This window comes from Euleptes europaea, chromosome 2 (assembly GCF_029931775.1).
Source record: "Euleptes europaea isolate rEulEur1 chromosome 2, rEulEur1.hap1, whole genome shotgun sequence".
Classification (NCBI taxonomy): Eukaryota; Metazoa; Chordata; class Lepidosauria; order Squamata; family Sphaerodactylidae; genus Euleptes; species Euleptes europaea.
In genome coordinates, this window is record NC_079313.1 from 126,539,238 (window position 1) to 126,562,185 (window position 22,948).

Sequence of the window (22,948 nt, forward strand, 5' to 3'; positions counted from 1 at the left end):
TAACAATCAAACAATGTGTCCTTCTGTGGAAAATGAAACTTGTTCACACAATTAGGGATAATGTCATCTTGCATTTTTATTGCATGTTATTCCAAACAAGAGAATCATTCTTCTCATTTATACAGTGCTAATCATAAAAGGGGGGGAGAGAGAGAGCTGGCTTACAAAACAAAATCTAAATAATGATGCAGATAAAGCTCCTACGTTGGCCAATTGGTTATGCAATACAGTCTTTCGCCAGATGGCTACATTAGGTATAATGGATGCTGTAATGAACGTTAGAAACAAAAAGTTCTGCTGCTTTCTCCAGCAACTGTGGTAGTGAACCCAAAGCAGGGAGGAAAAGTACTTCAGCTGAAAAGGATTCAAGTCCAGTAGCACTTAACCAATAAGATTTTTGGGAGTATCTGACAAAGGGAGCTTTGACTCTCGAAAACTCATACCCCCCCCCCCAAAATCTTGTTGGTCTTGAAGGTGCTACTGGACTCAAGTCTATCTGTTCTACTGCAGACCAACATAGCTACCCTCTGAAATGGAGTATCTTATACTGAAAAGGAGTATTTTATTCATACTATAAACGTGTTCCTTTCCCCCAAGAAACCATAAGAACTGTCGTTCTGTGTGGGATGGCTAGAAGTCTCCAACAGAATGCCTTAGATACTATTAATGCCTATGATTCTTTGAGGGAAGCTATGGCAGTTAAAGTGATATAACACCAATATTGATTTGTACCATACACAGGGTATTCAATTACCATGGGTGTTAGAAGTGGTGTGTGATCGCACAGTCCTCTACTTGCTTGCTTTGAACTGTGCCACTTGGGGTGACCATGTTTGCCTCATTGGAATAGCAGTCATCATTGTTAATCTGTTCCTTAAGTACAAAAAAAGGGGGGGGTCAGTAACAGTTCTTGGGTGTATGCCAAACAGAACAAAGAAGTCTTTACCCACTGGCAGAAGACAACAATGGAAGCAGATAGACAAATCTCCCTGGGAAAAGAGTTCCCAAGTTTTGGTGCCATGACCATAAGGACATAAGAAAAGCCATGCTGGATCAGACCAAAGTCCATCAAGTCCTGCAGTCTGTTCACACAGTGGCCAACCAGGTGCCCCCAGGAAGCCCACAAGCAAGATGACTGCAGCAGCATCCTGCCTGTGCTAAAGCACCTAATATAATAGGCACGTTCCTCTGATCCTGGAGAGAATAGGTGTGCCTCATGACTAGTATCCATTTTGACTAGTAACCATGAATAGCCCTCTCCTCCATGAACATGTCCATTCCCCTCTTAAAGCCTTCCAAGTTGGCAGCCATCACCACATCTTGGGGCAGGAAGTTCCACAATTTAACTATGCGGTGTGTGAAGAAATGCCTCCTTTTATCTATTTTGAATCTCTCACCCTCCAGCTTCAGCAGATGACCCCACATTCTAGTATTTTGAGAGATGGGAGAAAAGCTTCTCCCTGTCCACGATTAGACCGCCTTGCTGTCCCCACCAATTTGCTGTTGCCTTCTATTTTAAAAAGATATATAGCAAAATGGAGGGGAGGGGTTCATTTGAGATTTTGGAACTGGGTTTGATTCCCATCCCCACTCCTCCACATGAAGCCAGCTGGGTGACCTCTGGCTAGTCACGCTTTCTCACACAGTGGCCAACCAGGTGCCTCTAGGAAGCCCACAAACAGGACGACTGCAGCAGCCTTATCCTGCCTGTGTTCCAAAGCAACTAATAGGCATGCTGCTCTGATCCTGGAGAGAATAGATATGCATCATGACCAAGGAAGTCCTTTCTTGGGTTGCCACCCATCTGGCCTCAGATGGCAGGGGCACCCAGAGCAGGGTCTATGAAGATTACTGGAACTGACAGGTAGGTTAAGGTTGCCAGGCCCTCCTTGATGGCCACTGTTTGATGGACCTTGGTCTGATCCAGCATGGCTGTACTTATGTCCTTATCTCATGGGATTACAACTGATTGCCAGACGACAGAGATCAGTTCACCTGGAGAAAATGGCTTCTATGGCATCGAAGTCCCTCCCCTTCCCAAACCCCACCCTCCTCAGGCTCCATCCCCAAAATCTTCAGGTATTTCCAACCTGGAGCTGGCAACCTTATCTTCAGCCCATGATGGAGGAGAGGAATCCAGTCATCCTAGTCAGTGACATTTGTTAAGTGTAACCCAGATGACATTTTTAATGATCCCACTTTTTTCTCATTTGGCCTGTAGCATCTTTATCTGTCTGAAGGCATAATCATCATTCTATGCTATGACAACAGGTCGTTCCACATGCTTTTATATTTTTTTGCATTTTTTAAAAGAAGACTAGAATGTTGTACGTAGGTGGTGTACAACTTTCTTAAACGTTGAGGGTTTTGTGTGTGTGTTCGTGAATGATGCATTATTTCAATAAAAAGTGACTCACTGTGTTTGAGATGAAATGTACATCTTGCATGATTCATGCCACTGGCTGCAGCCTTTTCAAAGACATTTTCCATGGTAATGGAAATTAGTTCTGAAAACCCTGTTATACAATACACATACACGTGCTGTAAATTAATCCATTGCCTCCTCGCACCACTGAAAATATTCCCTCCTTTTCCCAAAAAAAGTGCATGCCATTACCATTAGGAATGGGGTATCCGGCCAATTTGTGTTACAAATTATTGTAAATGTGTATGCAAATACTAGTCATGTGTTAGTTATAAAACTTAAAACCCCAAATGGTGGATATTTGTGCTCAACCTATGTTGGAGGTCAATACCCAGAGGCCTCTAGCTTCTTGTTGTTAACATCTGTTCCACTTTGCAGTTGCCAATCAAGACCTAAAAGAGGTTTGGAAAAGTGTTTTGTGCAACAACATTTGCTTGGAGATAAGGAATGGAATCATGTACTGGCCCACTGCCTCTCACTTCTCAATCATGTCCTTTCATGCCTGGGAAAACTAGTGGTCGACCAGGGGGGTATGAACATAAGCAGAACCCTGCTTAGGGTTGCCAACTGCCAGGTAGCAACAGGAGATCTCCTGCTAATTCAACTGATCTCCAGCCAATAGAGATCAGATCACCTGGAGAAAAATGGCCGCTTTGGCAATTGAACTCTATGGCATTGAAGTCCCTCCCCTCCCCAAACCCCGCCCTCTTCAGGCTCCGCCCCCAAAAATCTCCTGCCGGTTGCGAAGAGGGACCTGGCAACCCTAGCCCTGCTGGATCAGACCAGCGGTCCAACATCTTGGGCACTTTCACACATACTGAATAAAGCACTTTCAATCCACTTTCAATGCACTTTAACGATTGTTTGCAAGTGGATTTTGCCCTTTCACACAGGCCGTTTATGCTTGGTAATTAGCAGCGTGTTCCAGGCTGAAGTGCCCTGCATATTTTTTTAATTTCTTCACGCTGAACTGTCATTCTAGCTGTCACTGTGAAGCTGGTGCATACCTGCTTCGCATTTCTTAAAAGGTAAAAAGGTAATGGTAAAGGTCCCCTGTGCAAGCACCGGGTCATTCTTGACCCATGGGGTGATGTCACATCCCAACATTTTCTAGGCAGACTTTGTTTACGGGGTAGTTTGCCAGTGCCTTCCCCAGTCATCTTCCCTTTACCCCCAGCAAGCTGGGTCCTCATTTGACAGACCTCGGAAGGATGGAAGGCTGAGTAAACCTTGAGCTGGCTACCTGAAACCAACTTCCGTCGGGATTGAACTCAGGTCGTGAGCAAAGATTTGGACTGCAATACTGCAGCTTACCACTCTGCGCCACGGGGCATTTCTTAAGAGCCCCTTTAATGCTACCTTTTGTATTTGCTCTGCCCCGGGATCGAAGCATTCACTGAAAGAACCATGAAAAATCACAGCTGCTGGCTTAGCTATGCAAATGACCATTGCTAATGGCTATGCAAATGAAGGAACGAAGGAGCAGGCGAGTGGGGGAGGATGGAATTTGTTTGACTTTCTCCTCTTGCATCAGGACCATGAATAGTCATTTTAAAGGGCGGATTTAAAAAAGCAGTTTTGAGCGAGCATCAAAATCGACCCTGCATAAATGGCCACAGTAAAATCCAGCTGCAACGTGCATTGACAGTGCATTATCTGGCATGTGTGAAAGTGCCCCTTGTTTCACAACAGAGGCCAGCCACTTGTCCTGGAGGGCCAACAAGCCAGGCATACAGCCCAAGACCTTCCTCCCTGAAACTACCTCCTAGTAGGGCTGTCAATTCGGTTCGGCCTGAACTGAAAATCAGCCGAATTTCCCTTGATTCGGCGGTTTTTAGTTCGGGAGGAACCGAACTCAAAACTGGCGGGCAACCGGGGGGGGGGGCCGAATTCAGCGAGTTCGGGAGTTCGCAAATAAATTCGGCCAATTCGGGGCCGCATAACGTCAGTAAGCAGCATTCTCCTCCCCCGGCCAATCGGTGGCCAAGCTGGGTCTTCTTCTGGCCAATCAGTCAGGATTGAGTACTGGAGAAATCAGCTGATGTGCGGCCGGCCGGGGAAAGAGAGAGAGAGAGGGAAATCCTCATGTGTGTGTAAGGGGGTGCTTGTGCACATTCGCTCCTTTCCGTGGCTGCAGGGGGCGCATTTTTTGGGGTACAGACCCCAAACTTTCAGGGGATATTCAGACAGGTTTTCTTAAGAGACCACCCAAGTTTTGTAAACATTGGGTCAGGGGGTCCCGAGATATGGGCTCCCCCTTTTTCTTTCCATGGCTGCAGAGGGCGCATTTTTGGGTGTGCCGACCCCAAACTTTCAGCGGAGCATCAGACAAGGCTTCTTAAGATACCCCCCAAGTTTTGTAAACATTGGGTCAGGGCCCCCCCGAGATATGGGCTCCACCCCTTTTTCCTCTCCCCCCTTTTCCATTTTCGTGGCTGCAGGGGGCGCTTTTTTGGGGGTGCAGCCCTCAAACTTTTATCATAGCTTCAGAGAATCCCTCTTAAGAGACCACCCAAGTTTTGTAAAGATGGGTTCAGTGGGGGCTGAAATATCGGCTCCCCCCCTTTTCTCTTTCCGTGGCTGCAGGGGGCGCATTTTTGGGTGTGCCGACCCCAGACTTTCAGCGGAGCTTCAGTCAAGGCTTTTTAAGAGAGCACCCAAGTTTTGTAAACATTGGGTCAGGGCCCCCCGAGATATGGGCTTTCCCCTTTTCCCTATTGGGATGAATGGATCACCCTCGAGAGATGCATACATATGGATCTTATATTGGATACAAATGGAATCATATTGGATTACCCAGCCTCCCAGCCCCTCCTGCTGGAACAGAAGACAGCCACAGTAAGACCCCTTTGGGGGCTTTAATCTATATTTTTTCTTTTTTGTGTGTGTGTGTGGGGGAAAGCAGAGTCTGTGTGTGTGTGTGTGTGGGGAGCAGTTTCTGTGGGTGGGGGGGGGGAAGCCAAAGGGGGCTTTTGCCGGTTCTGCCTGGGGTGTGTGTTCCCCCTCCAGTCTCTCTCTCCCTGGTTTGAGAGGGGGCTTCATTTTTATTCTTCAGGTTTTTCCTCATTCATAAGATCAGTTAGGTTATTTTGATGCTTGCTCAAAACTGGTTTTCAAATGGTGACTTAAAGAATGCATCTGCCTGGTCCCAAGTCCAATGCAAAAGGAGAAATTCCACCCCCTCCTGCTCATTATGCATAGCTAGCTGCCTCTGTCCCTTTCCATGGTATGCAAACTCCCAGGTGTCAGGTGTTGCTTTGCACTGTTGCAAAGGTGTTGCATTGCGTGCTTGTGTTGCTTTGCAGTTGTATTGTTTTGCAAAATTCTTCACACCTGCCCCGCCCTTTGCATGTTTGCAAAGGTGTTGCTTTTCAGTTGTGTTGCTTTGCAAAGTTCTTAGCACCTGCCCCGCCCTTGCTCTCATCAGCTGTTTGTCCGGCCAGGAGCTTTGTGCATGGGAGGCAAGCTCTGCTGAGAGATACACATTAAGGGTGGGGGGGACCCCTTTCAGGGCCCATATCTCAGCCCCCCCTGACCCAATCTTTACAAAACTTGGGGAGTCTTTGCTTGCACTCTTCTGTTCTTTTTTCAACTTTGTAATATCTTTTTACAGATGCATTAATCAGAATGATGCATAATATTCCAAATGAGGCTGCACTATAGGTCTATATACATAGAGCTGTATGTATATACACAATGATACAATGTATATACACAATGCTATAATTTGTTGCAATTCTTTTAAACAATTACCATTTGCCCAAGTTTTATTCTTTTCATTCTATATTATTATTAGTATACATTCATTAGCAGATATATATACATTTTTGGGTAAAAATACACTCAGTGATTTACAAAATGAAAACTACGTAAAATATTATTTTGAAAGACCAAACTGCAAGCAGCATAACCGGAAATCATTAAGTAACAATCTATTAACTACCCAGGGAAGGCCTTTTTGAATAAAAATGCTTTTGCCCTTTAGTGGAAGCCATGCAGAAAGCATGCCAAGTGGACCTCCCTGGGCAGAGAATTAAAGAGGGCAGGGACTCAGAGGAAAAGCCTTGATTAAACATTCCACACACTTGGAATTAAGTGCAACATATCTTTCTGGCACCAAATTCATTGTTTAAGATGTATTCAGTTCAGTTGAAACACAATTTTATATACAGGGAATCTGAGCCTTTTGCCTCTCCAATTCCACCTCTCCCAATTCCTGGTTAGTATTTGGATGGAATGCCAGCGTTGCGATGCGGAAGTGGGCAATGGTAAACCACCTCCAAACATCTCTTGCCTTGAAAACCCTACATGGTCACCTTAAATCAGTTGTGACTTTGTGTGTGTGTGTGTGTGTAGAAGAAGAAGAGTTGGTTTTTATATGCCGACTTTCTCTACCACTTACAGAAGTATCAAACCAGCTTACAGGTGGGGCTGAAAGAGCTCTAATAGAGCTGTGACTTGCCCGAGGTCACCCAGCTGTCTTTGTGTGTAGGAGTGGGGAAACCAACCCGATTCACCAGATTAGCATCCGCTGCTCATGTGGAGGAGTGGGGAATCAAACCCGTTTCTCCAGAGTAAAGTCCACTGCTCCAAACCACCACTCTTAACCACTGCACCACGCTGGTACACACACGTGTGTGTGTGTAAGTGGGAAGGCAGCATGGTATAGCCCGATATCGTCAGATCTCGGTAGCTAAGCAGGGTCGGCCCTGGTCAGTATTTGGATGAGAGACCACCAAGAGATACCAGGGTTGCTATGCAGAGGAAGGCACTGGCAAACTACCTGTGAGAGATCCCTCTCTCTGAGTTTGCTTCTCCAAATCAGTTGCTCAGACGTTGATACAGAAACAATAGATTTATTGAAGCCTTCAGGAGATGAGACAGGCACAGGTAGAAAGTTGCAAGTGAGGGGCTATACGGGTTTACAGCATATATTGACTCCAGGGCACTGGGGCACTGGGGTTCACACTTATTGTTATGGGAAGTTACAAGCTTGGCATAATACAAAACATCAGACGGATCCCAGGAAGTCTGGTGCGGCTATCACACTTCCAAGGCCGCACCGGCCTGAGGGAGTACTGGCAGGAAGAACAGCGGGGGGGAAGATACATGGGCCATCAGGCCTGGCGCCTGAGACCAGAAGGTGTGAACTGCTTTTACGAGTTCACTGATAACACCGCAGGTGATGGAAAGCAGAGACACAAAGACAGAGACCCTCACATTCTGCCCCCCTTAAGGCCCCCCTCCGAGAGGACGAGGCTTATCGGGATAAGCGAGGTGGAATTCTCGGACCAAGCGAGGAGCTGCCATGTGGGGTGCGGCCACCCATTCGTCATGAGCGGAGCCAAGGTTTTTCCAGCGAACAAAGTAAAACAGTTTCCCTTTCTTCCATTTGGAATCTAAAACCTTGGATATTTCCAAATGGGTATCCCCTCCTACTACGGTAGGAATCTCATGAGCGGGAGGGGGGTGGAACTGGGGAGCTGCTACATAAGGTTTGAGGAGGCTTATATGGAAGACTGGATGAACTCCCTTGAGAGTCTTAGGGAGACTCAGTTCCACGGTAACCTCGTTGATTACTCTGGTAATGGGGAAAGGTCCTACATAACGGTCGCTCAGTTTTTTGCAGGGGCGAAGAGAGCGGAGGTTTTTGGTGGACAGATAGACTTGCTCCCCCACCTTGAGTTCCCATCCCGGAGACCGGTGTTTGTCTGCTTGTTCCTTGTACTTGCTTTTTGCCCTTTCCAGATTTTTGAGCAACCATGGCCAGGTTGATTTAACCACCTGAATCCACTCCTGAAGATCAGGGGTAGACTGGAGCTCTGGCGAGACGGGGGCAGAACCGAAAGGGCCAAAATCCGTCCCGTATATAACTTGGAAGGGACTAAAGCCGGTAGAGGAATGAGGCGCATTGTTGTACGCATATTCGGCAAATGGCAGCAGGTCGACCCAGTCGTCCTGGTGGAAATTTACATAGCAACGCAAATAACATTCTACTACCGCATTTACTCGTTCCGTTTGACCATCCGTTTGGGGGTGATAGGCGGAAGAAAGGCCCTGTTCCTCCACTCCCATTAACTTTAGGAAAGCCCGCCAGAATTTGGCAACAAACTGGACCCCCCGGTCGGAGAGGACCTTCCTCGGGATCGAGTGTAGCCTGAGGACGTGCGTGATGAACAGTTTAGCTAAGCCCTGGGCTGAAGGAAGACCTGCACATGGAACGAAATGAACCTGTTTGGAAAAGAGGTCTGTGATAACCAAGAGAACCGTTTTCCCCCGACTTGGAGGTAGGTCGGTGATAAAATCCATGGCGATGACTTCCCAGGGACGGGAGGGGTTCTCAAGCGGTTTGAGAAGCCCCGGGGGTTTTCCCATCCGTTTCTTGGCTGTGGCGCAGGTGGGGCAGCTGCGCACATACAACTCTACATCAGATCTCATACCGGGCCACCAGAATTGCCTTCGAACCAGGTGAAGCGTTTTTACGAAACCAAAATGACCCGCTAGCCTGGCCCCATGTACAAGTCCCAATACTTCCTTGCGAAGGGAAGATGGGACATATAGTTTCCCCCCTTGCACCCACCAAGTGTTGGTTCGTTCCAAGCCAGTGGGGAGGAGATGGTGCTCCTCCTCCTGTAAGGAGGCGTCCCGGAGTCGCTGTTGGAATGCTTCCGGGATACCTTTGAGCGTAGGGGGGGTCTCCGGTTGGCGGGCTTGGGATCGGGTGGTGACGGCCAAGCCAGGGACTTCCCCTCGCTGTTCGGGAGTGAACAGGGAGTCGACGGGGCGATCGAAATCGTTGCGATACTGGGGAAGTCGTGACAAAGCATCAGCTAGGGCATTTTCTTTGCCAGGGACATGTTTGAGGGTGAACCGGAATTTTGCAAAAAATTGGGCCCACCGAATTTGTTTGGCATTGAGTTTTCTAGCTCCCTTGAGAGCCTCAAGATTCTTGTGATCTGTGCACACTTCGAACGGCAGCTCGGCCCCCTCCAAGAAGTGTCTCCATATGGTAAGGGCATGTTTGACCGCTGCTGCCTCCTTCTCCCAAATGGCCCAGTTGATTTCGGACTGGGAAAACTTCTTGGAGAAGTAGGCGCATGGCCTCAACCGTCCCCCCTCATCCCTCTGCAATAGGGCCCCGCCCATGGCTACATCCGAGGCATCCACCTGCACCACGAAGGGCTTGGTGCAATCCGGGTGAGCCAAAACGGGTTCGGATGAAAAAAGTAGCTTTAAACGTTCAAAAGCTTGCTGGCACTGGGGAGACCATTGCAGACGGGCTGAGGGGAGCGCGGCGCTAGCCCCCCTGTCCTTGGTACGCAACAGGGCAGTGAGGGGAAGCGCAACTTGGGCAAAGTTGGGAATGAAATTCCGGTAAAAGTTGGCAAACCCCAAAAACTGTTGAAGTTGGCGGCGGGTAGTGGGGGTTTCCCAGTCCCGCACCGCCTGGACCTTGGCGGGGTCCATTTCCAACCCTTGGTGGGAAATCACATACCCCAGAAATGTAAGGGAAGGTTGGTGGAATTCACACTTGGACACCTTAGCATACAGTTTGTGTTCCCGCAGCCGCTGGAGCACTTCTCGCACTAGGCGCACATGTTCTTCCATGGTCTCAGAGTAAATAAGAATGTCATCGAGAAATACCACCACCCCCCGAAACAGTAAATCATGCAAAACTTCATTAATTAATTGCATAAAGACACTCGGAGCCCCCGAAAGTCCGAACGGCATGACCAGGTACTCAAACATCCCAAAACAACTGGAAAAGGCCGTTTTGGGTTCGTCTCCTTCTTTGATGCGAATGCGGTGGTAGGCTTCTACCAAGTCCAGTTTGGTGAAGATTCGGCCCTCCTTTAATTGTGCTAGAAGGTCAGGAATAAGAGGGAGGGGGTAAGCATTAGACTGGGTGACTGCGTTCAGTCTGCGAAAGTCAATACACAGTCTTAAATCTCCCGTCTTTTTCTTTACAAAGAAAGCTGGGGCTGAATAAGGAGCCTTGGAGGGGCGTATGAAACCCCTCGCCAGATTGACATCCAGATAGTCTCGCAATACAGTCTTTTCACTAGGGCTCATGGGGTAAACCTTTCCCTTAGACAGTTTGCCTTCCCCTACAATCTCGATGGCACAGTCCGTTTCTCTGTGGGGAGGCAGTTCGTCGCACTCTCTAACATCGAAAACATCAGTAAACTGCGAGTACTCAGAGGGTAATTGAGGAGAGACTGGGGCGGGGGACCCTACCAGTGCGGCGGCTGGAGTTCTGAGTACCCGTTCCTTGTCATGCAACCCACAGGGGTTTTCGGGGAAGGAAAGCACCCGTTTAACCCAATCAATGGAGGGATTGTGTCCCCTTAACCAGTTCATCCCTAACACCACAGGGGTTACAATAGGGGCGATGGTGAAATACAACCGTTCCCAATGTTCCCCCACGGACATAATCACGGCTGCAGTTCTGTGGGTCACAGGGCCCCGTTTAAAGTCACTCCCGTCCATTTGGGAAAAACGGAGGGGTCCCGGAAGCCGTTTGCGCCGGACACCCAACTTCTTGGCAGTTTCCTCATTTATCATGGTGCGGGCACACCCCGAGTCGACCAACGCGGGAACCTCTAACGGGGGACCCCCTTTGGGTAGGGACAGATGAACACGCACAAATACATTGTCCTCTTGGGCGCTTACCATCGGTGGAGCTCCTTGCACAACGATAGGGACGGTCTGCTGCGGAGCCCCCTCTACAGCAGACCGACGGCGTTTTTTGCCGGCTGTTCCCACTCTTCCTCCTCGCTGGAAGAGGGGGACGGGGTGGTGGCTTCCGGGGAGCCGTCCGAATCAAAGACGGTATTTGTAATCCGGGACCCCGATGGGACCGTAGAGTCGGATGCCCCATCCTGGGGGCGCGCGTGGAGAGCGGAGGGTGCGCCGGAGCGCCGGCTCAGTGGTCCACTTCTGCGGCGAGGCTGGCTGTCGGCGGCCGGTTTCGTCGGCTCGGTCTGGGTTTGGCGGGGAGGGGTCGGACGGCCTGAGCGAGAGGGGCATTGCGATGCAAAGTGACCCTTTCCCCCGCAGATCAGGCAGACGCCGGCTTCGAACCGCTTGCGGCGTTCCGCGGCCGAGAGACCCCCGCCACCCCCTTGCCGGAGTTCCCGGCCACGGTCACCTCGGGGCCTGGGGTCTCGCCCAAGCCGTTGCTTGGACAAGTTCAGGAGTAGTTTGCGATTCTCGATGTCAGCAGCATGGCGAACCCAACCTTCCACATCCGGGGGGTTCCCTTGCATGAAGGCCCAATGTTGGAGGTCTGGGTTGAGACCCTCCCTGAAACATTGTACCAAGGTAGCTTCACTCCAGTCCAGAATTCGGCTAGCCAGTGACTGGAACTCACTTGCATACTGCGCCACCGACTTAGTCCCTTGGCGCAGTTGCATCAGGGAGGCTTTAGCCCGCTCACCCAGAGTCGGGTCCTCAAAACGGTTTCGGAGTGCTACCATGAACTCGTCCAAGGTTCGCAGCACCGGCGAGCGGAGTTCATACTGCAACACCATCCAGGCAGCCGCCTCCCCTTGCAGTAAGGAAGCCACGTACTGCACCCGGGACTCCTCAGACACGAAGGTTCGGCCTTGTTCCCGCATAAAAATGTCTACTTGGACCATAAAAAAGGTCAACTGGTCTCCCGACCCGTCATACGTGACTTTCAGGTCCCGACGGGCCGGGGGGGCAGGGGTTGCGGGCGGAACTACCGGCGCCCCGTCTGGGGGAGCACCGGCTGGAGGTTGCAACTTCAGCGCATCTAGGGCCGTGGCCATCTCACCCATTACGCGTTGCATGGTCTCCATCTGCTCCTGCATAGCCCGGCGGTCTTCCTGCCACTGCTTTCGTTCTTCCTCCATGAGGGCCTCTTTGCGGGCCGGGTCCCCTTCGAGTCCCGTGCTGGGGAAGGCCAACCGGCGATCCTTCGCCGCAGTCCGCGAGAGCGACCAGCCCTTGGGAGAGTCCAGCCAATAAGTAAGCCCCCGGGGACGTTCGTCCCGATCTTGGTCGGGGGCGCGACCCTTCGGTTTCTTTGGCTTGGCTCCCTCCTCCTTCGGGTCCGGCTTCTCCGGCTCGTCCGGTTCCTTGGGGGCATCAGGGTTAGGGGTGGTGTCCTCGTCGGCTGACATTCTGTCCAAAGCGGTACAGCTGCAGTCCGAGAGGCAAGGACTTGCAACTTAATGTGAGAGATCCCTCTCTCTGAGTTTGCTTCTCCAAATCAGTTGCTCAGACGTTGATACAGAAACAATAGATTTATTGAAGCCTTCAGGAGATGAGACAGGCACAGGTAGAAAGTTGCAAGTGAGGGGCTATACGGGTTTACAGCATATATTGACTCCAGGGCACTGGGGCACTGGGGTTCACACTTATTGTTATGGGAAGTTACAAGCTTGGCATAATACAAAACATCAGACGGATCCCAGGAAGTCTGGTGCGGCTATCACACTTCCAAGGCCGCACCGGCCTGAGGGAGTACTGGCAGGAAGAACAGCGGGGGGGAAGATACATGGGCCATCAGGCCTGGCGCCTGAGACCAGAAGGTGTGAACTGCTTTTACGAGTTCACTGATAACACCGCAGGTGATGGAAAGCAGAGACACAAAGACAGAGACCCTCACACTACCTCTGTTAGTCTCTTGCCATTAAAACCCCCAAAAGGGGTCGCCATAAGTCGGCTGTGACTTGAAGGCACTTTACACACACACACACACACACATGTATGTATGTATATGTTTGAGGGTTAACCCCCCCACCCTGAAGTAACATGGCAACTGCATACCTACAAACAACACATGTGTGACTGGGACGGTTGGGAGAAGGAAGGCATGAACTAGGAAGGAAAGCATGTAATGAGAAAAACTGGGAAAGGGGGAGGAAAGTGTGCAATTATGAGAATTGGGGAGGGGGCAGTGCAAGTGGGGAGGAGGTGGAGGCCATCATAGCAGCAAGGGGTTTCCCCTCTCCCATGATTCTTCCACGTTCCACCACTTGATTTGAATTGTTCTGTTTTCCAGATCTACCACACATCAGTACAAAATAAAAAAGATGTTTTTGGTACAGCAAAAGCAAACCAGCTTTATTCATGGCATATGAAGGTATCAGCATTGGGTGTCACCCTTGCAAAATTACAAAACAATAAGGCCTGATTTCTGCCCTGAAGCAGATGAAATGAAAATGCGGTTTTATGCTTTGTTTTCCATGCTATCCTAAAACCAGATGAGTTTGCATTACTATGTAGCTTAAAAACAATTTCAAAGGTGCTGTAATTTATGCCAGTTGATAACAGATCCCTGGCTTGGAGACCAGATGGAAACTGACATGTAAACTGTGTTGGATTGTGAGGGCTTTGTTATGCCCAAATCCCTGTTAAATTAGCAGAGTGCACAAAGGCTGTTGTGCGCAGAGAAGCCCATCCAAACCTCTTTGTGTGCCAGGAACAAAACTGCTAGGAGCCTTTTGTCTATTTAACTAATATACTTCATTTATTGTAGGAAATACATTTCTGGTTAGGATAAAGTATAGTTGCCTATCTATTCTAACTAACTAGGATGGAGGGAGATCCAGGACATGCGTCCTTCCCTCGTGGTGGCAAGATGGAGAAGAGTGCCAGTGTGTGTGAGGAGGTGGGAAAGAAAACGGGAAGGAAGGAAGTTTCTCTAAGGGGCATTTTTCACGGAATAGGTCAGAGCAGTAGAGAAAGGATGCCCCAATGTCTTGTCCCCTCTATCTCTCTGACTCACTAGTCGTGTCCCCCTCCGGAGTCTGAGGTTAAGAGAAAGCGCAAAGTCCTTCACTTCCAACAAACTGAGCCAGTGTGGTGTAGTGGTTAAGAGCAGTGGTTTGGAGCAGTGGACTCTGATCTGGAGAACCGGGTTTGAGTCCCTACTCCTACACATGAGCAGCGGAGGCTAATCTGGTGAACTGGGTTGGTTTCCCCACTCCTACACACAAAGCCAGCTGGGTGATCTTGGCTCTCTGTCAGCCCCACCTACCTCACAGAGTGTCTGTTCACAGTGGGTAGCCATGTTAGTCTGTCTGCAGTAGTAGAAAAGGGCAAGAGTCCAGTAGCACCTTAAAGACTAACAAAAATATTTTCTGGTACCGTATGAGCTTTCGTGAGCCACAGCTCACTTTTTCAGATACAGCTAGACTGTGAATCCATCTGTCTTTAAGTAGAGGAGAGTGAATTCAGACAAGCATTAGTATGTAAATTTTAACAGTATGTAAATGTGAATAGCAGGCGTGATGGGATTAGGTGTGGTATGCAGAAGAGTCTGTGATATCCAGGGGCGAGATGGGTGTGGAGAAATCAGCATTGGTAATGAGCCATGAATGCAAGGTCTTTATTCAGCCCAGGTAAATTCATTGACTTTAGTTTGAATATCAACTGTAATTCAGCAGTTTCTCTTTCCAATTTCCCTTTGAAATTCCTTTGTAAGAGAACTGCTACTCTTAAATCTGCAACAGAATGTCCTGGAAGGTTGAAATGTTCTCCCACTGGTTTTTGAATATTGTGGTTTCTGATGTCAGACTTATGTCCATTTAATCTTTGTCTAAGAGACTGACCCGTTTGTCCAATGTAGATTGTGGAAGGGCATTGCTGGCATGTGATGGCATAAATCACATTAGAAGATGAGCAGGAGTATGAACCTGAGATAGTATGGCTGACATTGGTGGGTCCAGAGATGATGTTCCTAGAATCTATATGAGGGCAAAGTTGGCACCTTGGTTTGTTGCAGGCCTTGGTGCCAGAGTCCATGTTCCTGTTAAGTAGTTTATCATCATGGGTGAGAAGTTGTTTTAGGTTAGCCGGCTGTCTGTAAGCAAGAAAGGGACGCCCCCCCCCCCCAGTGCTTCAGTGAGGGAAGTGTCACAATCCAGCATTGGTTGTAGGTCCTTAATAATACGTTGGACTGGTTTTAGTTGGGAGCTATAAGTGACAACCAGAGGTGTTCTGTTGTCATTCTCTCTGGGCTTATCTTGTAGTAAGTTGTGCCTGGGTATCATTCTGGCCTGTTGCGGGGAGGGGAAGGGAAGGTGATTGTAAGCCGGTTTGAGTCTCCCTTAAGTGGTAGAGAAAGTCGGCATATAAAAACCAATTCTTCTTCTCCTCCTCCTCCTCCTCCTCCTTCTGTATTAAAAATTCTGCATTTGTGGCCCAAACCACCGTTCTTAACCACTACACCACGCTGGCGAGATTGTAGCTTGATTTTTACAGTTTTTGAGGTTTATAAACATTCGGGAACTCTGACAAAATGGACACTTGTTCAATATAGTATTCACCAAATACGAATAGCAAGGAAATGTAAAGGAAAGAAGTAATTATGTATATGAAAGTACTTAACATAACTCTTGCATTTGAACAATGACACCCATGTAACTTCATTATAACCTCTTCAAAAGCCACCTTTCCCCTCTTTCAGATGGACCAGTTGCCATGCTTGGGTCTCCAGCTATGGAAGGAATTCTTCTAGCTGTAGCTGAAGGAGTAGGAATCCTATTAACAATTTCTAAATGGTAAGAGAACAGTGTTTGTAATGCTTCCTTGGGGCTTTCTTATTCATGAAGTAACAGCTGGCCTCCTCTTGAGGTAAGCAAAGGGAGGCCATTCTGAAAGGTAAGGGTAGTCCCCTGTACTGACCCTGACGTTTACTAGGCAGACTGGGTTTATGGGGTGGTTTGCCACTGCCTTCCCCAGTCGTCTACACTTTACCACAGCAAGCTGGGTACTCAGTTTACCGACCTCGGAATGATGGAAGGCTGAGTCAACCTTGAGCTGGCTACCTGAAACCAACTTACGTCAGGATCAAACACAGGTCGTGAGCTGAGTTTTTGACTGCAGTACTGCAGCTTACCACTCTGCGCCATGAGGCTCTGAAATGTGTGTGTAAAGTGCCGTCAAGTCACAGCTGACTTATGGCGACCCCTTTTGGGGGGTTTTCATGGCAAGAGACTAACAGTGCCTTCCTTTGCACAGCAACCCTGGTATTCCTTGGTGGTCTCCCCTCCAAATACTAACCAGGGCTGACCCTGCTTAGCTTCTGAGATCTGACGAGATGTAGACAGAGCTTTAAAAACAGGGTTAGGGAAACCAAAATGATATGATGAAGAGATATGAGAGGTCTGAATAAACGCAGAGGCCAAGGACTTCAAAATTGACTGTAAGCTCATGTTATGCTGCTCTTGTTTTTTTAAACCCTTCCATTTCTATCCCAAGCTCCTGTTGGAGAGTCTTGCTATGTTCTCAGGTTCAGTTTTACCAATGCTTCGTAAAAATGCTAGTACTTATTACATTGACCTTTCTCATGACCCTGGCTTCTGCTGCTTAAATCAAATGCATTCTGTATCAAACTAAGGTTTCTTCTATGCCTACTTACTGGGAATTCCTGCTGATTCAGCATGCCCATGATTACTTGCAAACCCTGGATTAGAACCTGTGCGGATAGTCCCAGATCTTTCACTCCTTTCTCTCTCCTCAGCAGCCCCATCCAACCCTGGAAAAAGTGATTCCTGTGGTGGTGGTGACAGGGAACCTCTATGGTCTGATACGATGAAGAGGGCTATAATGACAAATGCTCTTTAATAGTTATAACCTATTCATTGTGGAACATCTCTTTTAATGATTCATTCTCTCAGGAATGAGTCAGTATCTCTCCCCAAAACTCATGTAGTTTGTGAAAACATTTCGGATTATAACAATGGTTGCTCTTGATCTCCACATGACAGTCTTTCTGACAGAATGATCTTACAACTTCATGAAAAGGCAGGTGTGCATTTAGGATGAAATATACCAATAGCAAGTGCTGGCTGGAGATATTTTTAGACCTGAAGCCAATCTTCTTTTTAAAAAGGGTTGAAAGCAGAATACCCAGATGTAAAAGTTTGGCATCAGGGTGATAAGCATATTGGCTTTGATTTGATGAAGGTATCGGTGACAGAAGCGTTAAAGATGAGATCCTCATGCATTTATGATGAGACTCCCATGCTACATATTATTATGAGGAATGTCATTTGAAAACATACTTTTAATTTGGATTTCTCACCTTAATATTACGGAAAGGTATGATGCATCCAAAAATTGAACCCATTAAGTTCAAGAGCAGAACTGTGAGCTCAGGTTTAAGTCGCTATCTTTAAAATGAATACTATTTAAAATTATTTGTGTGAGCAGCTGGGCCAGCAGTTCCCAGAAGAACATATGAGTCTGTGGCTGGGCTCCACTTATGAGAGATTCACGTTTGGGCGTTGCAGATGCAAGCACCAAGAATTCTGAGATTTCCTCAAGCTGTTTTATCTCGAATTTGAAAACGCGGGGAAACGCAGAGAGAGAGTGAGGTGGCCTCTGAGGGTTGGAAACGGCATCCATAATCCAAACAAAGACCCGAAGTAGTCAGAGGGTGACGGCGAGTGAAACAGCCATGCATAAAAGACCTATAAGTAATACACTATTTGGGGGCTTATTAGTTCAGGGCTCTGGATGGCCTCAGGCTCAGATCTTCTCAGATCTCAGAAGCCAAGCGGGGTCAGTCCTGGATGGAATGGGAGATCAACAAGGAAGACCGGGGTTGCTATGCAGAGGCAGGCAATGGCAAATCACTACTGAGTGTCTCTTGCCTTGAAAACCCTACAATGTTGCCATAAGTCGTCTGCAACATGGGCACTTTCTGGAAGTCCAAAGCTCAGGAGAGACTGAATAAAAGTTGTGAAACTTTTGTTAACATTACAGAAAAAGAAAGTACTTCAAGCAGTATTCAACATATTGGTTATGTGATTTATAAGTTACAATTCACCATTCTGACAGAAGCCAGATACTGTAATTATTGAAACAGAGGGAAATTATAGCTTAACATCTATAAAGATTCATGAGTGACTACCGCTGACTTGTGCGCTGGAGGATTTGGGACTCTAGCCTGTATTTATTCACAAAGATTATTTAATGCATTTGTAGTCTGGTCTCGCTCCGAAGCTCTGGAAGACTAATAGTCAATTTAAAAACTGTTTTAACCAAACTGCTCCCAAATGATGAAGGTGGTTTCTATAGGGAGAGAGGCTTGTGTGGTTTCCCCACTGCTGATACGGTGCAGCAGCAACAGGGCTTCCATCTGGCAGGTTCCCCTGCCCCAGTCATCCACCTCCAGTGGGCCACCACAGCCTTTTCATTTTTTTAAAAAATCGGCAACTGAATAGGTCTCTACCCCTTCCTGGCAGAGATATGCCTTTCCCCTTATATCTCTGCAATGGCAAAGGCTAGAAACTCACGTTTTTTTAATTTTTAATGAAAACTAGAAATTTAGAGAAACTGTCGTACATATCGGTATCGTGGGCCCTAACACAGATTCTGCTGGCTTTATTCCAACATTGTTTATTTATTGAAATTATTTCTTTTCTACTCTCTCCAACAAAAGTGCTAATATAGACAATTATAACAATCTAAACATTTAAAAAATAACACCAAATAATAACAGAGCAGCCGTGAAATAAACATCGTTTGCATGAAAATAGCAGCAATAACAGTAACATTTTAGCAGCCTCAGAAGAATAGAAGCAATTTTTTTTAAAAAGCCTGAAGTGTTTAGAGTGCTTTTAACAATTGAGTTGATGCTGGTCCCTGACTTAATTTTACTCTTATAGTTTTATTAGGGCTACTTGATTGCCCTGTGAAGAAGAAGGGTTGGTTTTTATATGCTGACTTTCTCTACCACTTAAGGCAGAATCAAACTGGCTTACAATCACCTTCCCTTCCCCTCCCCACAATAGAAACCCTGTGAGGTAGGTGGGGCCGAGAGAGTGTGACTAGTAGGGCTGTCGATTCGGTTCACCCCAAAACGAAAAACAGCCGAATTTCCCATGATTCGGCGGTTTTTCGGTTTGGATTGAACCGAACTCAAAAAAGGGGGGAAACAGGGAACTGAATTTGGCGAGTTCGGGGTGTTCCTGAATAAATTCGGCGAATTCGGGCCCTTTAAACAGATCTGCGCCTTCCAGCTAGAAGGCGCAGATCTGTCCCCCCCTGCGCGCGCCTTCAGGGAAGCCCCGGGAAGAGGGGCGGTGGGTCTTTAAACCCTTCTGCCCTGCCTGCACAGACAGCGCAGAGGGGCTTGACAACCCATTCCCCCTCTTCCCGGGAGTCCTGGGAAGAGGGGCGGGGGTATTTAAACCCTCTGCCCTGCCTGCGCAGACAGCGCAGAGGGGCTTGACAACCCACCGCCCCTCTTCCCAGAACTCCCGGGAAGAGGGGCGGGGGGGTCTTTAAACCCCTCTGCCCTGCCTGCGCAGACAGCGCAGAGGGGCTTGACAACCCACCGCCCCTCTTCCCAGGACTCCAGGGAAGAGGGCGGGGGGTCTTTAAACCCCTCTGCCCTGCCTGCACACACAGCGCAGAGGGGCTTGACAACCCACCGCCCCTCTTCCCAGGAGTCCCGGGAAGAGGGGCGGGGGGTCTTTAAACCCCTCTGCCCTGCCTGCGCAGAGGGGCTTGACAACCCATCCCCCCTCTTCCCGGGAGTCCCGGGAAGAGGGGCGAGGGGTCTTTAAACCCCTCTGCCCTGCCTGCACACACAGCGCAGAGGGGCTTGACAACCCACCGCCCCTCTTCCCAGGAGTCCCGGGAAGAGGGGCGGGGGGTCTTTAAACCCCTCTGCCCTGCCTGCGCAGAGGGGCTTGACAACCCATCCCCCCTCTTCCCGGGAGTCCCGGGAAGAGGGGCGAGGGGTCTTTAAACCCCTCTGCCCTGCCTGCACACACAGCGCAGAGGGGCTTGACAACCCACCGCCCCTCTTCCCAGGAGTCCCGGGAAGAGGGGCGGGGGGTCTTTAAACCCCTCTGCCCTGCCTGCGCAGAGGGGCTTGACAACCCATCCCCCCTCTTCCCGGGAGTCCCGGGAAGAGGGGCGAGGGGTCTTTAAACCCCTCTGCCCCCCCGCGCCTTCACGGGCTTCCCTGAAGGCGCGCGGGGAGCCCTTTAAATAGATTTGTGCCTCCTGGCACAATTCCAAGCCCCCCTGCGCGCCTTCAGGGGAGCCCCTTTGAATAGATCTGCGCCTCCGGCGCAGATCTGTTTAAAGGGCCCCCGAATTTTCCCCCGAACTCTGGATCTCGCCCGAATTTTGGGGATCCGAAGTAGGGGAGTTCGGACTTCGGCACGGCCCGAATCAAAACGGGCTGAATTTTGCCGAATCCGAACTATACCGAATTTTTTTTCAACAGCCCTAGTTACTAGCCCAAGGTCACCCAGCTGGCTTCATGTGTAGGAGTGGGGAAACAAATCCAGTTCACCAGATTAGCATCTGCTGCTCGCGTGGAGGAGTAGGGAATCAAACCTGGTTATCCAGATGAGAGTCCACCACTCCAAATCACCACTCTTAACCACTATACCACACTGGCTATCACTGTAAGAAGCCAGTGTAGACTCTGGAAGCAATAAAGTAACATCCTTCTTGTGATCCACTCCTCCCAAGAGGACGAACACTGCAAAAAATGCACGGCAATGGAGTGCGCCAAACCATCCATGGACTTTGTGGAACTGGGCTTTCCTGGGTCCCACCTAATGTTGTTCCTGGGGGTCAGCAGACCTTCGGGAATAACATTAGAGGGAAAGTGGGGGGGTTGCAGTGGGAGCAGGGTATCGGCAGAAATCACTGCCCCCTTTTCCATTAAGTCTTCAGACCTGCAAGGCTGGATATATGCTAATGATTTCATTTTTTATGTATTAGTATTTTTTTTTAAGATGGTAAAGACTGAAAACATATTGAAATGCTTCCCATAGTTACTTACAATGTGTGAAATATTCTTATTCTGACAACTGGACATTCTGAGAAGTCCTTTAAGTGACTGGCCCATCTTTAAACTGGTCCAGGTAGGCTATCGGTACCAGTACCAGCTGAAGCATGAAGATCACTTGAACAGGATGGCATGTTCAACAGACCTTCATCTGATCGAGCAAGACAATTCTTATGTTTTTTACTATTTTTTTTTAAAAGGTGCTACGTATAATGTGCGTTCTTGTAGATGAGCATTTATATATTCAAATGTGTGTGTGCTTCATTTATATATACCCAGTTTTCTTACCTACAGAAATAGTACATTTGCTACAAACATTATTAGTCTTTCTCCTTTGGCATTGATGACTTTTTAACTCTGAATGGTGTACTTGAAAAAATGCCTATTTTGAATAACAGATTAAGAACCAGGTATGATGAATGCTTTCATCTTGATTAAAGTTGCACTCTATTCCAAAAGCCAGCTTGCACTTCTAATTATCATACATCTTCTCCAGCAACCACTCTATGATACTCTTCTACGTCTTGCTGAGGGAGAAAAAGAAGAACACAATGAGCTTTACAGTATTTTCATATTTGGTACAAAACAGGTAATCCTTTTTTTCTCACATGCTGAGTGCTTTCCAGCAAGCAGCTTTGTGCATACTGAAGAGATCCCCCTCCAAAAAACATTCCACCAAGCGTTTACCTTCCTCAGTGGGATATCTGTGCTGCGACACACCACACCACGAGGCCATTTCACACCCTTGCGTAAAGTTATTTAGAGGCCTGATCCTCTCCTGTTCTCCAGTACGCAGCAAACACATGCTGTCTGTGGGAATCGCCTACGAGGCAGGAGGAGAGGAGCATGCTGCCAGGCTCCTGTGTGTGAGGTACAGGAGGACTTTCCAATCAATGGAAACAGTCAGGCTGTTGCTGAGTAACTGGTACAGTGGCAGTGCACCTGATGGAAGGGAGTAGAATGCCTTCAACATACCAAAGTGCATACAGACAGGGAGTGACTGTATCCATAACCATTACTACTATAAGCAACATAGGAGGAGGAGGAAGAGTTGGTTTTTATATGCTGACTTTCTCTACCACTTAAGGAAGAACCAAACCGGCTTACAATCACCTTTCCTTCCCCTCCCCACAACAGACACCCTGTGAGGTAGGTGGGGCTGAGAGAGCTGTGACTAGCCCAAGGTCACCCAGCTGGCTTTATGTGTAGGAATGGGGAAACGAATCCAGTTCACTGGATTAGCCTCCGCCGCTCATGTGCAGGGGTGGGGAATCAAACCTGGTTCTCCAGATTAGAGTCCACTGCTCCAAACTACCGCTCTTATGCACTGCCCCATGCTGCCTCTCCACTACTTGCCTGACTAGATCACGGTTTGCCAACATGGTGCCTGTGGGCTCCATGATGCCTGCCAGTACCTCTCCTGGCGCCCGCCAAGCTATTGTAAGGCAGGGCTTGCTGCCATGATTCAAATGAAGACGGTTTTCCGTGGCCGCAAACCAGCCACAGCCACTGAAGCATCACACCTAGTAAGCATCCTGCCTTTTGGTTCTATTCCCACTTCAGGCGTTCCTTCTTTTTTGGTCCTCCTTTTCTTTCTCCCTTCCTTCCCACAGGCTTTCCTTCATTTCTTCTATTCCCCTTCTTTTGCCAAACAAGGAGGGAGGTATTGTGTTTGGCCCCACCTCCTGCGGCAGCCATTTTAGGGTAGCGCTCACCACCCTCTCTCA

The 22,948-nt window shown here is 48.5% G+C and overlaps 1 protein-coding gene across 1 annotated transcript in view; it reads right to left on the reverse strand.

The window, feature by feature from the left end:
- The window catches only part of LOC130473375 (aurora kinase B-like), a 55,207-nt gene extending 38,357 nt beyond the window's left edge, over positions 1 to 16,850 (reverse strand). Inside the window, exon 1 of the mRNA XM_056844896.1 lies at positions 16,821 to 16,850. Coding sequence (XP_056700874.1) covers positions 16,821 to 16,850 — 30 coding nt within the window. The remainder of the gene's footprint in view (positions 1 to 16,820) is intronic.
- Positions 16,851 to 22,948: the final 6,098 nt, after the last annotated feature.